Genomic DNA, 14,809 nt, shown 5'->3' with positions numbered 1-14,809 from the left:
ACTGCTCAAAGTTTATGAACTAACCTGTCTGCTGCTTCCTTACTAACCAGGTGTGGCTCGTCCACTAGGGTGGAGGAGCATCGTCCCACTGCCTTCTCGCAGTGCAAGAAAGTCAAGACATAAAATGGCAATAACTTAAAAGTTATTACCATTTTATGGTTCCTTTGAACTTTGCAGGTGGGCAGGTGGGCGGGGCTGCTCTGCTCTTTGTGCAGTGCAGAAGAGGAGTGGTTTGCTCACTCCTGACTGTGCAAAGACTATTTGGTCGCACTCTTGGGCCACCCAAACCAGTCATGCACACTCTGCTCTCTCCATGCAGGCTCTGTGGCACCCTGCATTTAGAACATGGCCACCCCATTAGCCCCTGGCTGGGCGGCGGCCCGACCAATCAGATTGCTGCTTGCAGTGTTGTGATTGGCTTAGGGGAGGAGCCTGGCTGCCTGCTTGCTGTTCCTGTCTGAGGTAGGAGAGCATGAGCAGGAGCCAAAAAGATGCGGCATCTGGTGGAAAGTTAAGTTTAATTTATTATTATGATTTTATTTCCCATCGATCCCCCCCTTGCGACACACCCGCGAATCCCCCCTGCCCACAAGCAAGGCCGGCCACTACTGATACCATGTCATTCAATGCGGGGTTTGGCTCCCTTCCATACACAGGCGCAAAACAGGATGGTGGTAGGGTGTGTGGGAGTTCCTTTATCAACACTTTGGATTTGCCAAAATGAAGCCAATGAGACCTAGGCTTTAGTTTACGATCTTTGAAGTGCGCCATTTGGGCCGATAAAAAGTTCTTCCGCAATTGATCCCACTTGTGTTTCAAGCTTCAGTCGCTGATGCTACGCTAGTAAAGTTTGTTACTTCCTCTGCTTCTATATTCACTTGAACACGTTTGACTCATCTCTTGAGACATTTAAGTGAGTGACTCAGGGGTGTAATGCAGGCCCCTACGATGCATGGGGGGCCTCATCTCTTTACAGGGTGCCCTATTGAGCTCAAGGGCAATGAATACCTGTAAGTTATAAGAGATTCAGAACCCCCTCACCTCATTCTGAGGAGGGCCCAGTCATTTTTAATGATGCCACTGAAGTAACTGTTTCAGAATCTCACCTGCGGGTATCGGTACAAGCCCAGTATCCGTGCCATGAGCACTGAACTTGTCGAGATGGCATCCCCTACGATAGCTGCAGGTGGGTGACTTCTCCAGCACTGGAAATTTGGTATTGGTTCCTCTTTTCCTGTCAGCATCCACAGAGTACCCTCAAGTGATCGCTGTATCCCCATACAGGAGTCGTGGATCCAGAACCCTAGGGTGATGTTGGGTAAGATAGCAGGATCACTGTTGATCTCCTCAATCGCGAACACCATAGCTTGCTGCCAGAGGAAATTCTCGAACACAAACCTGCATTGAAAAATTCACCAAAGAGGTCACGTATTGGGCCTGTGAAGGAAGTCATTACAATCTGCAAAATAATTATTTTAGATGTATTCTTATTACATCAGGTAATTGGAAATTGGCGCAGTCTCGTGGAAGCTTTTTCTGTCTACGCAACTTAATCATAAGTTGCACTATCACCTGAGGATCCATTACAAATAATACTGCAGCGTTGAAGAATAGCATTATCTTCTGAAGGCAGTGGTACACCCCCACTATATCAATAACACAACATTGATATCAATACTGAGAATTGATAAGTAGATCGGTGGACATCACAGAAAAGACAATTACATTGGTGGTTACATCTATCTCTATTGAATTGTATAGTTTATTTAACTGGAAAAATTTAATTCATTTTTTATACGTTAAATCCAATTCGAATTACTTTAATAAAGTATTTGAATGCAATTTTAAAAGGATGTACACTTTAATATTATACTTCAAAACGTCAATATGTAATAAAGACACTGTACATTATGCACATATTGATAATGTAGATACATTTAATAGTGCATTTTTACATAATAAAACTCCCACGTAAGAATGGTGCGCTATGCCTAAGATCTCTTAATAAAAAAATAGCACTATATTACGTGACATGGTATAAATTAACATAAAATAGCAAAACATGCTATAAGACTTTAAGAGAAGTGACAACATAATGATTTCTCCGGAGAAGTGCTAGTCTTGCTTACGTTTGACATGTGGTCACTGTTGGTTCCTCTCTGAAGGTGATGACCTCGTACTCCCTGGCATCATGGATAGCAATGACCCCACCGAGCATTATTGCACCATCTTTTGAGAATCCGCTAACAGTGGCTCTCTGAAGTTGGCACATGGTTGTCACAGGATGAGTCACACACAGGGGCATTAGGAAGGTGGCCATCCAATACACCACTGCCTTGTGGCAGATTTGGGTAAAACGTATGGAGGACATACTGTTCGCCTCCTGCCGAAACACCTTGTCTTTTCCACTACTGGATGAGAAAATCTGTATTCTGCTTGCTGTAATGTTATTTGTTGCTGAGACTGCCCTGGATCTGTCATAGTGTGATGAAGATGTAACTAAATGAATTTAAAAATAAACAGGTTATGGTAAGTAAACATCTCTTTTGAGGACCATTAATATTCATTTGTTTATTAATGTATTTATGTAGCTCTGACCGAGATGCACAGGCAATCAGAAAATCTACAGGTAACAAATAGCAGAGGACAATGGGCCTGATTCACAAAGGTAAACTTACACTTTTGTATAAGATAGGTCACTCCTACATTTTTATGTGTGGAGGCTCCGCAGTCGTAAAGATACTACTAGCTAAATACCTTTGTGAATAGCAAACAATTGTAAGAAAGGTAGAAATAAACATGAGGAGGGTTGCAAAATTAGTCACAACTGAATCCATAGGATAAAGTCCTACCTACACCAATACCCCAAATTGTAAATGAGCCTATATATTCAGTGTTATGGTCTAGCTTGACAATGCAGCTGTCGCCATATAAGAATGTGAGAACTACCAAGAGAGTAGCATTGGCCCCTCCTACATATTTGAGGCCCAGGAGTATATGTATTGATTGGCCAGAAGTTGCGTGTCTCCACAAAAAAAGTGCTTGCCCTCCACACAGTTATGGTCATTTTGTGTGTTTATATCCAGTTGCCTCTGCCTGATGTACAGGGGCACATGTATGGTGTGTTTCTGAGGCTACACCACACATAGGAGGAGGTAGGCATTAACACACATCGATATTTCTTAGGTCTGGCTTGTCAGTGTATTCATAAATCTGATCTATTGGATTGCACTGCTTGTTTCTACGTTATTTCAATTTTATCTCAGCAAATTTAGGTTCAAATCCCTGCCTTCCTAAAACCAGGGCCTGCAGTAAAATTCACATATCTGTGAATCATACGATGTATGTTTATACTTTCCCGAGTGATTTAGATTTGCTGCAGTTACTTGTACAAAGCAGAAAATGTATGCTCGTTTTCTTATTTCTTGCTTTCGAAGACCACTCGTTGCCACCACAGCATTCCGTGGAAGAAGGCAGGTGTTTGTTGTGTAGCTTATACCAAACTACTTTTTGGAAGTAAACTAATATCCATGCACTTTAAATATGTCAAAGGTCATATTAACTGGGAAGAGTCAAAGAGGAAAAGTGCAGAGCTCTCGAAACATACACAGATCAATTCGCCAATTGCTAATTTTGAGAATGACACATCTATGCACAGATAAATACTGTTCATTTGTAACAAATTAAATGCAGGAAGACCCGAGATGTTCTCAACAGCCCGCCAGCAGCACTGCTAAATGTGGTGAGGCAGAGGCAGACGGGAACGGTCTTGCAATTTTACAGGCGCAGGCAACAGCTGTCACGTCTGCAGGGTTTAAAGTCTTACTTTAATAAAGTCTTATTTTAATAAATAGAGAAATGGGTATAAAACAAACACAAAAAAACGCCTGCATGGGTTACGCTCTGCCTGGGGCGGATTAGATCAGCTACTTTCTGTGAGTTGCCTTTGGGGGGTTATTTTGTGCGTGTGTGCATATATTATTATTTATTTTATAACTCATACACTCGTTTCACTGTCATACTTTTTTTACTTATCTACTGGATGTCATTTTGGAAATGCAATACCATGCGTTTAACAGTGTCACAGCAGAGAGGATGGAAATATTGCTAAAGTTACGCTTTCATACATAGGACAATATACATATTGAATAGTAAACAGTGGGGGGGGGCATTGGATCCTACTGCACTGATACCTCCATGATTATCATATCTCTTACTTAGTTAGAGTTTGGCATAGAGGGGCATACACCAAATAACGTCAGGTGCCCTGTATGCCAAAGTGTGAGTGCCATTGACATCAATGCACTCTTAATGTGGTGGGGGGACACATACCACGTTCTGGCTGAAGTCATGCATTTCCCCAACTTTAAATAAGGACCACTCTTTACAAAGAGCATTTTTTCCCCACAAACCAGTGATCTATGCACAATCTGAGCCCCCCCCACGCTTACTTGCATCCACCTGAGCCCTCACACCGTCAGCCATCAGTCCATGGGGTCCTTGCTGGGGGCCGAGAGACACTCTAGGACAGTCGTGCTCCAGGGCAGATGCTTTCTGCCACACTGGTCCTCCCGTGGAGCTGCGCCCTCCATTCCAAGATGAGCCGGTTCTGGTGCTCAGGGAGACCCCATCTCAGAGACCAAGCGACAAACCTTCCTCTAAATTCATTGTATACATCTTTTTGGCTCTCGGACAGTCTATGTGCACATCTGGGTGTTTCCACGGCTCCCGGTGTCTGTGGGGTTCTTGTTCACAGTGTATCTGTGGATACAGGATGTTCTAAAGCTCACAGGATGGGTGGTCCAGGGGCCTCGAGTTCATCTCTGCACATGTTTGTGTTTCTGTGAATCTAGGGCCCTGTATCTGAAGCTCGTTAGGGTCAATGTGGACCCCTGTGCTGTACTTAGCGACACTCCCCAATCCCTCCTGGACTCACAATATGATTGTAGGATTTGAATTCTAGTGTCCCTGTGCTACAAGGATGCTTCATCGGCGCATTTCATGTCTTATGGGGCCTGGTAGTCGCTCTCTTCAACTTCTATTTGCAAAGCTTTTGGGTCCTTTCAGCTCATTTTCGTCTAATAAAAAAAAAGCTATTGAAATATGTAATTCCTGCCCCTTATCTTTGTCCCTGTAGGTCCAGCACTCTGATAACTTCTCCTTCTGAGTGTCTATCTGGATCCAGCACTCCAATGTCTCCTCTCTCTGGCACTCTAATATTTGGTATTTCTGAGTGGGCCCATGAATGTATGATGCTGTGACATCTTCTGCAGTTGTCATGGCATCCAAGACAAAGTCTACCTTTCTCCCTTCTTTTGACGATCCTGAAGTCTCTTTTTTTCAACTCCCTTTGACTCCTTATTTGGACCTGTTAAACTCTGTCTGCTTCTGTCTCTGTTCGCCGATGGATCCGCCTATTGTGTGCGCCAGTGGCTGTGTGCTGCAATCCTTTATTTAAAAGTCAGCTCCCAATGGAGCAACGCATAGGAGCAGTCATTTAAAAAGATTGCTTCCGGAGTTCTCCTAGGAAAGAGATAATAACACATATGCTAATTGCTCGAAGTGGAGCACAATACCTAATGAAGTAATGTTTATTGACAAATGATGTACTTTCTTTCAACCCACCAGCACCCAAGTGCAAATGGAGAAGGAGTACCAGGCAGGCACGTTTCCAAGATTAAATATCTATCCATCCATCAACGTTCAGTGAGTGCATAGGTCATTACTTTTAGCAGTAGGTGTGATTATACTACTGTCACGACAAGGTCCATATCAGTGATGAATTTGTAAATAAATAAAAGTGTAGAGATCCAAAGATATTCTCAGAAGCCTGCCACCAGTGCTGTCAAATATTGGGGATTGTCAAATACCGGAGCTTCCAAACCCTGGTCCACCCTGGTGCCTCTTTTTTACACCACTTTACACTTCCCATCTCTTACAGATTCCTTTTCATCCTTGAATCCTCCCGTTGTCATGGTTTTCCAATTTTTATCTACTTCTTCCTTCCTTCATTGCCTGTCTTTTTGCACCTTGCTCTGGGAGAAAGATTGAAGATGGAAAAACGTTCTCGCCATCAAATATGAGCGCAGTTTGAGTTAACATCTGGATGAGTTCTAAATGTTCTTATCCAGGTAGTGAACACTCTATATCACACAAAAAATGCTTTCTTTGCTGAAGTACTCACAACTAAGACAGAGTTGAGAAGGTACTTTAACAACTCGGTTGGTTGCTGTACCAGTGGGTGAGAAGGAAGTGAGGTTGTAATTCAATTCAATAAATAAAGCTTTATTCGGTTGGGTGTACGACCATAAAACCTCATGAAAAGAAAAGAATGTATATACAGCAATGTATAATAAAGGACATACTAAATACAATTAAATATCAGATAAAACAAATTATGCAACCACACTTCATTGTTTTAGATTCATGATGCATATCCTTTTCTCAGACTCAGTAGTGTATAAAAAGAAAACGTAAAAAGTACAATCACATATCAGATAAAAAATAAATCAGTCAACCTCACATCCCGAATTTAAATTCATGATGCATACCTTTTTTCTTAGACTCAGGGACTGAATAATAAAATTTAGAACAGTTAAACCAATCAACTGGGACTCAAGGTGCTGCAAGGGATGTATGACATTAATGTCAATCCCTCATGATGCGAGTTAAATGATTTCCCTTTAAGGAGTGGCCTTAAAATTGGGATCTGTAGACTGCCTAAAGTAGGCAAAATAATATAAAGTGCTTAGTAGTTTTGCACAAAATCCCATCACAGGGTCAGGGTGGCAAAGAATCAAACCAAGAACCTGTAACCGGGAAAGCCCCTAAATAAGGAATCATATTCACGCAGAACCCTAAAAGATAAAATCTCTCTTGTGAAGTTTTAATCCATGTTAGACTTGTCATCCTTGGCATGGTTTCCCCTATATTTGTGCCTCTATCTCCTCTATTTTTGACGGTATGCTGGACTTATTTTTTGCGGGATTGTTTACTCTGGGCCCTTTACCAGTACTGATCAGTGCTAAAGTGCAAGTGCTCCCAGGTAAATTGTGATTATGATTTTTTATCCATAGGCAAATTTGATTTACTGGTAAGTCCCTAGTAAATTGCCATTTGTGGGCCCCGTGCAAAAAGAACTAACAGAATGCAGAAGAATGTCATACATTCACCCCAGTACAGAGATCTGAGCCTAAATCCATTGTTTTTTTTCTCACCATGCCATTCCAGTTTGAATCCCGCTATATGCGAATCAGTCTTGACCCTGTGCCCAATGGGAACAGCCCAGCCCGACCTGCCAGGCCAGGTCCTCCCTGGACTGGAACCAAGCATCCTAGGACCTGTTTCGGGGTTTCACCCCTCATTAGCCAGGATAGCTTGACTCCAGTGGCATGGAGAGCACAGGACCCACGTCTGGGCATACCCATGCCACTCGGGGTGACAAATTAAAAAAGAACAATTGATGGACAGAATGCAGAACAATGTCATACATTCATCCCAGTACAGAGATCCGGGCCGAAATCCGTCTTTTGTTTGCTCACCATGCCATTCCAGTTTGAACCCATCCCTATACAAATCAGCAATCGTAACGATTGCCTGTCGGACCGCATTGTTTCAGTAGAATGGTGGCAGTGCCTGGCAGACACCATCCCCCATATTACGATGCTGCTCCCTGCCAGCGTTTACATGGGGGTGAAACCGCCATGTTAAGCCTGGTGGGGATGTACTTTGGGGGCCTGTTGCGGGCCCCCCTTGTGCAGGGGGAGTTTTGTTTAGCACTTCGGGGCACCGATGGTACCCCCCTACATTTCCCTGCACCAGGTGGAAGCCACAGCATGTTGCCTGCCACGTAGTGCAGGGAAATGAAAACAGTGCATTTAAGACATTGAGGCGGGTGCTGAATCCAGCAGCACTCGCCGCAATGTGAGAGATACACGAGGTGACCGCCATGGTGGCCTGTCCCAATCCCCGCAACGATGGTGGACGGAGTTAAGTCCGTCCACCATCGTAATCACCCCCTAAGTGTTAATAAAAAGAACTCTTTTAAAAGTGGATTACTTTTCATTAATAGTTTACAAAGACTGGAATGCATCAATATTCCTCAACCCTAGGGTTATATTTCATCTCCATATTCCCCATTGATATACTTTTTTTAATATACATTCACAGTATCGTTTCTATAATCATAAAAAACACAATGAGGTATATTTTGGTTTAAGAAGAACTGTTCAATAGTAAGATGAATCAGACTTTTCCTTTTTAGTTGTATCACAGAGCTACTTAATGAAAATTATTTGTTATTTAATGATCAAAACTGCAAGGTGTTACTGAGATTTGAACTCTGATCTGCTGTTTAGTAGGCAGGCATTTTAACAAGCTAAGTCACAGCACCCGCTTGAATTAGATTGACTGAATAGTCTACTCTATGGTGTTAAATAGAATTCTGTTTTTTTAATTTCATATTCTTTTCTAAGTTCACACAACTGTGCACTCAACTACAACAGAAAAGGACAGTAAGGGGTCTATTTACTGAGATCCAGCGCAGTGTTTGCATCACAAAAGTGATGTAAAGCAACGCTAAGTCTTTTTTTACTAATTTACTTTTCAGCTCAGAGCTTGTTTAGTGCTGGAATACACTTACAGCCTCATGCATCATTCTTTCAATTTGCGATTCTTTAATTGCGAAAATTAAGGAATCGCAATTAAAGAATCGCAATTTGAAATTCATCATGTTTTTCGCTGTGTTTTTGCGATTCGGTAAAAATCGCAATTTTTACCAAATTCGCAAATTGATACATAGTAAAGACATCACACACTGGAAGCCAGGAGAGTAATTGCACACACCCGTACCATTTGTAACCAAGGAAGCCAGGAGATTGCTTACACACACCTGTAACCATTGTTACCAAGGAAGCCAGGAGACTAATTAAACACACCTGCGCCCATGTTTGAGCTACAGGAGTGGCAGTTGGCAGTTGGAGCTCAGCTTTGAATAACTGGAGGACTTTCTTTGTCTGCAGCAGAAGGGGAAATGGCCTTGGAAAATGCTGGAGAAGACCTGCAGGCCAGGAAAAGAAAAATTTAATTTAGTGACCAGGAGCTGGAAATACTGATTGAGGAGGTCACAGTGAGGCAGGACCAGCTTTTTGGGAGGCAATCTTTGAAGGTGCCTGAGGCAGTAAAGAGAAAGCTGTGGCTTGCTATACAAGCCAAAGTAAATGCTGTGGGGGTGGCACACCGTGACATTGATAATTTGCAGAAACGCTGGTATGACCTGCACAGTCGTGCCAAGGAAAGAATTGCAAACCGAATTAAGGCAGCAAAAAAAGACTGGTGGTGGAACACACAGGGATAGACCTAACACCCCTCTTGAGGACATGGTAGAAGGAACTCTTACAAATGAAGAAGTAATTGGAGTCATAGATATTGACACCTCTGAGCAAGCTGGCCCATCTCAAGGTAAGAATTCATACATGTGTTTTTACTTTCAAATGTGAGTGAAAGACACCCTTAATGATGTCCTAGCTGCTTATTAGAAATCCCTTTAACTTACTACTTTCTATTTGGAATACAGCTGTTAATATTAACACTTTAAATGATTAAAGCAATGCATCATGGGTTTGGTAGTTCAACCACCAGTACATGTTGAGTTACTGAAAAATTAAGTGTTTACATCTAAAAAACACTGCACCACTGTTAGAATAGGAGACTATCCTTGCAACATGTTCTTTTTTTATGAAATGTAATTTAGTTCATGCTGCAAAAAGTGCACAATTTAAATTTAACATACTATTTGCACTATTGTAATCATAGATGCAGAAGAGGACACTAATACAAATAATTGGTCAGAGTCACATATTCTGGAAGGTCAGAACACAAATGAAATTCATTCAGCAACTTCTTCTCCCACTATTCATCCAAGAAGTCAAAGACACAGAGTGCTTCAACTGCAGCAGTCTGACAGTGATGAAGATTCAAATGTACATGTCCAAGTCCACCAACCTGCTCAAACTACTGCAAGAATTCACACACAGCAGGGCAGGTGTAATAGGATACAACAGTTTTATAGGCGAAGGGCACGTCTATCACAAAATAGACCACAAGATGAAGATGAGAGCAATGCAAGTGCTTTAGAGTTGAAACTCTGGTCACATTAGTCATGAAATTGGAGCAATAAATAACAGTCTAAAGTACATGACAAATATATTTGAGAACGTTCATGCAGCATCATGTGAGAAACTAGACCGGATTGCAACAGCAATTGAAACAATGTGTTCAGCAATACAGGCACAGCAAGTAGGAAACGCCAGTATTCATAATAGGTCATTTGGCAGCATGCAGGGGTACACCAGGTCAATAAATCATCTCTCAAACACTACTTCTCAGCTAACCAAGAACACAGTTGTCATGCAGAAAGAGATGAAACAATGTTGTGGAGATATTGCAAGAGGAATGTTGATTCTAAACAGTAATGTTGAAAAAATGCAAAATGAAAAAGCAACTGGGAGCATACTACATGTTGAGGGTATTGAAGAATGCGCAAATGTCAGTATCCAAGTAGCACCTCCTGCAGCTGGAGGACGCCGTAGTACAAGAAAGCAAGACTTTGCAAGCAGCATAACTAAGGGGGATGGTGGAATTGCATGCAAGGCATTAGGGGTGCGAGGCCGCAAAAAGTAGTATGTCAATTCTGTAAATACATAGTTGAAATTTGGATAATGTCGGAAGTTAAAAGCATTGCTATGATACTTTAAAAAAAAAATAGATGCAAAAAATTAACTGTCAGAAAAAATGCATGCAGGTAGATGCCCTGAGTACATAGTGTCCTCGTTAAACATTTCAAAAATAAAATGAATTAAGTTAAGCACAAGATTACGTGGCGTAGTTCTTACCTCTGTCAAAAATAATGTTGAGTAATCTCTGCCCTTCTTCTTCTCCCCTCTGCTGCATCTGGACCACGTAATCTTGGTTGTGGTTGTTGAGGCTGGTTGTCATTGTGAGGGAGTACGTCTTCAACCTCCAGTTCTGGGCCTCTCCTAGTGGCTAAGTTGTGCAACATGGCACAAGCTGCAACTATTTTACAGCAAATATCAGGACGATATTGTAATGCTCCACCAGTCTTATGTATTATGCGAAACCTAGATTTCATGGCTCCAAATGTTCTTTCTATTACATTGCGAGTTGCTATGTGCGCATGGTTGTACTGCAGTACTTTACGGTTTGCAGGAGTAAGATAGTCACTGTCACCTATGGAGTTTTTGGAATGGAAGATAACAATAATTAGTAAAATGGGACAGCATGGTACAGAGATTACTAACAATGGATAGAAATATGTTTACCCAGCAAATATCCATCTCCAAATTCTCCAGCAAGCAGTCTTGTGTGGATGGCACTATGTCTAAATATGTAGGAATCATGGGCACTTCCAGGGTAACTTGCAACTAAGTAAGTGATGATAGTTCTTGAATTGCAAATTGCTTGAATGTTAAGAGAATGGTAACATTTCCGATTGCGGTAAATGTACTCATTTTCAGATGGAGGACAAATGGGAACATGTGTTCCATCTATACAGCCAATTACATGGGGAAAATGTGCCATGTTGTAAAAATCTAACTTTGTTTGAAGCAATTCCTGTTTGGTGCTTGGAAATGTAATGTGATGCCTTATCCTTTGCAACATGGCATTTAGGAAAGCATTAAAAAAACATGACAGGGAACTCTGGGATACATCACCAGCAATGGCTATGACACCCTGAAAGGACCCAGAGGCAAGGAGGTGTAGGGAACACAATACCTGATCATGGGTTGGTATGGCTTGTGTCCGGCGTGTATGTCTCTCCAAGATTGGGTACAATTCATCTATCAAATCTAAAATTGAGTCTGCATTTAACCTATACTTATCATAGATTTCTGCCTGTGTCTGCACTAGTAAGGTGATGCGCACACTGAAAATTCTCTCATGTACAATCCTTCTCCTCCTTGCTGCTGCTCTCAACCTCAACATACGTGCCACAACAAAGAGTGCTGCCATTGTGAAAAAGTCTTAGATGCATTCTGGAGCCCCTTAAATACACTACTGATGAGTTACACCTGCTTTGTATTTTTTTCAAAAATTTACCACCTGGTCTGACTTGTTCTTAAAAAAGGGAATTCCTATTTGCGATTTTTTAAGGAATCGCAAATAGAGATTTTTCATGCATGCAATATTTTTCCAAATTTTACCGATTCCTTAAATTAGCGATTTTTTAAGAAATCGCAAAAAGGTTTGCGATTCCTAAATTTGCGGAAAAAAACGTTGAACATGATGCATCCCAGAGGTAGAAATTGCATTCGCAAACGGCCGAATTTTGCGATTCTCACCGTTTGCGAATGCAATTTCGTTTGATGCATGTGCCCATTAATCGTAGCGCTTTTTTGCACTACTTAGCACCAAGGGAGTGTACCGTGGGTGGTGCAGGGGTGTTCCCAAGCAGCCAGCATGATTTCTGAGGTTAAACCCTATTTATTTCAATATCAATAATAAATAAAACTTTATTCGTTCGAATATATAACCTTAAAAGTTCAGAGTAAAGACAATTTATATACAGCATAGTATAAAAACTTAAGACATGATATTAAATATCAGTTAAAATCATAAGATTGCACATCGCCAGTATAAATTCATAATAAATAAGTGTTTCTCTGGCTCAGCAATATATAATAAAGATCAGCTCAAAACACATCATGACACCTCACAACGCCAATTCAACTTCATGATGGATCTGAACTATACAATTTAAAACAGAAAATTAGGTCACTAGGGACTCTACGTGCCACAGAAATGTCAGGCCTTCAAGACGTGAGTTAAAAGACTTCTTTTAAGGATTGTCCATGAGAATGAAAAATGTCCTAACTATCGTAACAGAAAGTTGCAATTCTGTTAAGGACACGTAGGCGAGGAATATGGTATTCTTTCCTCACTTTATTTAATAGCAGCCATTCAAAGTGAAACACAATAAACAACTATTCCCATGAAACCTTGGGAATATTCAAGAGAAAACAAAAGGTAGAATGTACTTTCATGATCCACCAATCAGGGGCTCCAGTCGGATCATAGTCCCTTGTCACTGGCCCTTCCTCCTCTGTCATCGCGTGGGAACAGCCTCCATCAGCAATTCATGAATCCTGTTTGCCTGCATCCGTTCCTGCAACCAAACAACATATCGTAAGACACGACCATGGCTAAGGATTAGCCCTGCAAGAGAATATTATGCAATCCTATACTCTTCAGCAACAACACAGCACACTAGAATACAGGCCAGAGGTATAATGAAAGCATTACTTACTCCACAGCGAGTGTAAGGAGGTTTCAAATATTGGTAAACCTTGGGTGGGATAAATATCGCCTCCCCGTCCTTAATAGAATTGAAACTTTCCGTTACAATAGCTAGGAATTCTTTCATTCTATGTCAGGACCGAAGGTGAGGATCATGCTAGTTTAAAGCTTACTTACCACCAAGTGGGCCATCTGCAGAACCGGTTTGAAGTAAAACCGTTTCAAGTCCAAAGACCAATCTGTAGTGTTAAGGATGTCCTCCAAACGTGCCCCTAGGGAAAATGCTTGAGAAGCCATTGCTCACCTGGAGAGTGAGCACCAAACATCTGCAAATCAATGGCAGCTTCCTGCATCCCCTACGGACCCAACGAGCAATTTTAGGGGAAGAGACAGCTCTGTGTGGGTTTCTGCAGAGCTATGAAGAGTTGTCACTCAGCCAGAGGGAAGAACTCCTCCGACATCTCCTCATAGGTCTTTAGGCAGGACACCACACACAACTCTGGAGAATTCAGGAAGGCTGGATATGAGATGGATTTCATTCCACACTTGGTTCGTCTACGAATAGTGAATGTAACCCTGAAGGGGGAGAAGATTCTGCCTGAAACATCCATTGCCCTCACGTCCGACACTCTCCTACAAGAAATCAAGCAAAGGAGCATGGCTAGCTTTGTAAGAGTTCCTTCAGGGAGAGGAATCTATGCGGTTGCCAAGAAAGGAAAAGGTTGAGCACTTGGTTGACATCCCAGAGATAAGAGTATCTTGGCTCCGGAGGAAGGGACAGCCCTATCCCCTGAAGGAGACGACACACGAAAGGATGCTCCCCCACCAGGGATCCATCCACTGATACATGCCCTGCCGATATAGTGGATATGAACGTATTGATGGAGCTGTAATCCAAACCTTCCTTGGCCAGAGAAGCCAAAAAAATCAGAATGTGATCGAGATCCCGTCGCAAACACAAATGAGACCAGTGTCCCCAAGTGGATTTGTATTGTTTAACCGTACTGTCCGCCCAGGCCTGGGATCATTGTCCCCTCTAATCCACCACGCCATGAGGGCAAGAGACCCTTGTAGGATGAGCGGGTGAGGCTGCTGAGCCGGATTGAGGAGTGCTGGAAATAGGGACAGAGGGATTGGTGAATCTCAATAAAGATCCAGAAGAACTTGAACCCAGACTTGAGATCTCCAAACAGGGGTGATCATCACCTCGTCTGCCACCTGTCACCGAACCTGGGCGGAGGCCCAGGTGCTCATCGAGAACGGTGGAAAGGCATAGCCCTGTTCCTCCATCCAGTGCTGGAGGAATGCATCTGTGTTCTCTGCCAGAGGATACAGCCTCCAACTGAAGAACCTGGGCAGTTGGTGGTCCAAACAGGAGGCAAAGAGGTCCACAAAAAAGGTCCCCATTTGTATTGGAGATCCACAAACACACCTGCGTGCAGTTTTCACAAGATCAATTTGTGGAAGTGGCGTGACTGGAAGTCTGCGGCTTGGT

General features: G+C 42.3%; 1 protein-coding gene across 1 annotated transcript in view; it reads right to left on the bottom strand.

Moving 5' to 3' along the window:
- Positions 1-10,995, bottom strand: part of LOC144797895 (extracellular calcium-sensing receptor-like) — a 56,637-nt gene extending 45,642 nt beyond the window's left edge. The window contains 3 exon segments of the mRNA XM_078668697.1: positions 1,107-1,398; positions 2,130-2,499; positions 10,893-10,995. Of these exon segments, the coding sequence (XP_078524823.1) occupies positions 1,107-1,398; positions 2,130-2,499; positions 10,893-10,995 (765 nt within the window).
- Positions 10,996-14,809: the final 3,814 nt, after the last annotated feature.

The sequence above is a fragment of the Lissotriton helveticus genome, chromosome 12 (genome assembly GCF_964261635.1).
Source record: "Lissotriton helveticus chromosome 12, aLisHel1.1, whole genome shotgun sequence".
Lineage (NCBI taxonomy): Eukaryota > Metazoa > Chordata > Amphibia > Caudata > Salamandridae > Lissotriton > Lissotriton helveticus.
The sequence above is the reverse complement of the archived record's forward strand: the minus strand, read 5'-3'. Positions and strand labels throughout refer to the sequence as shown.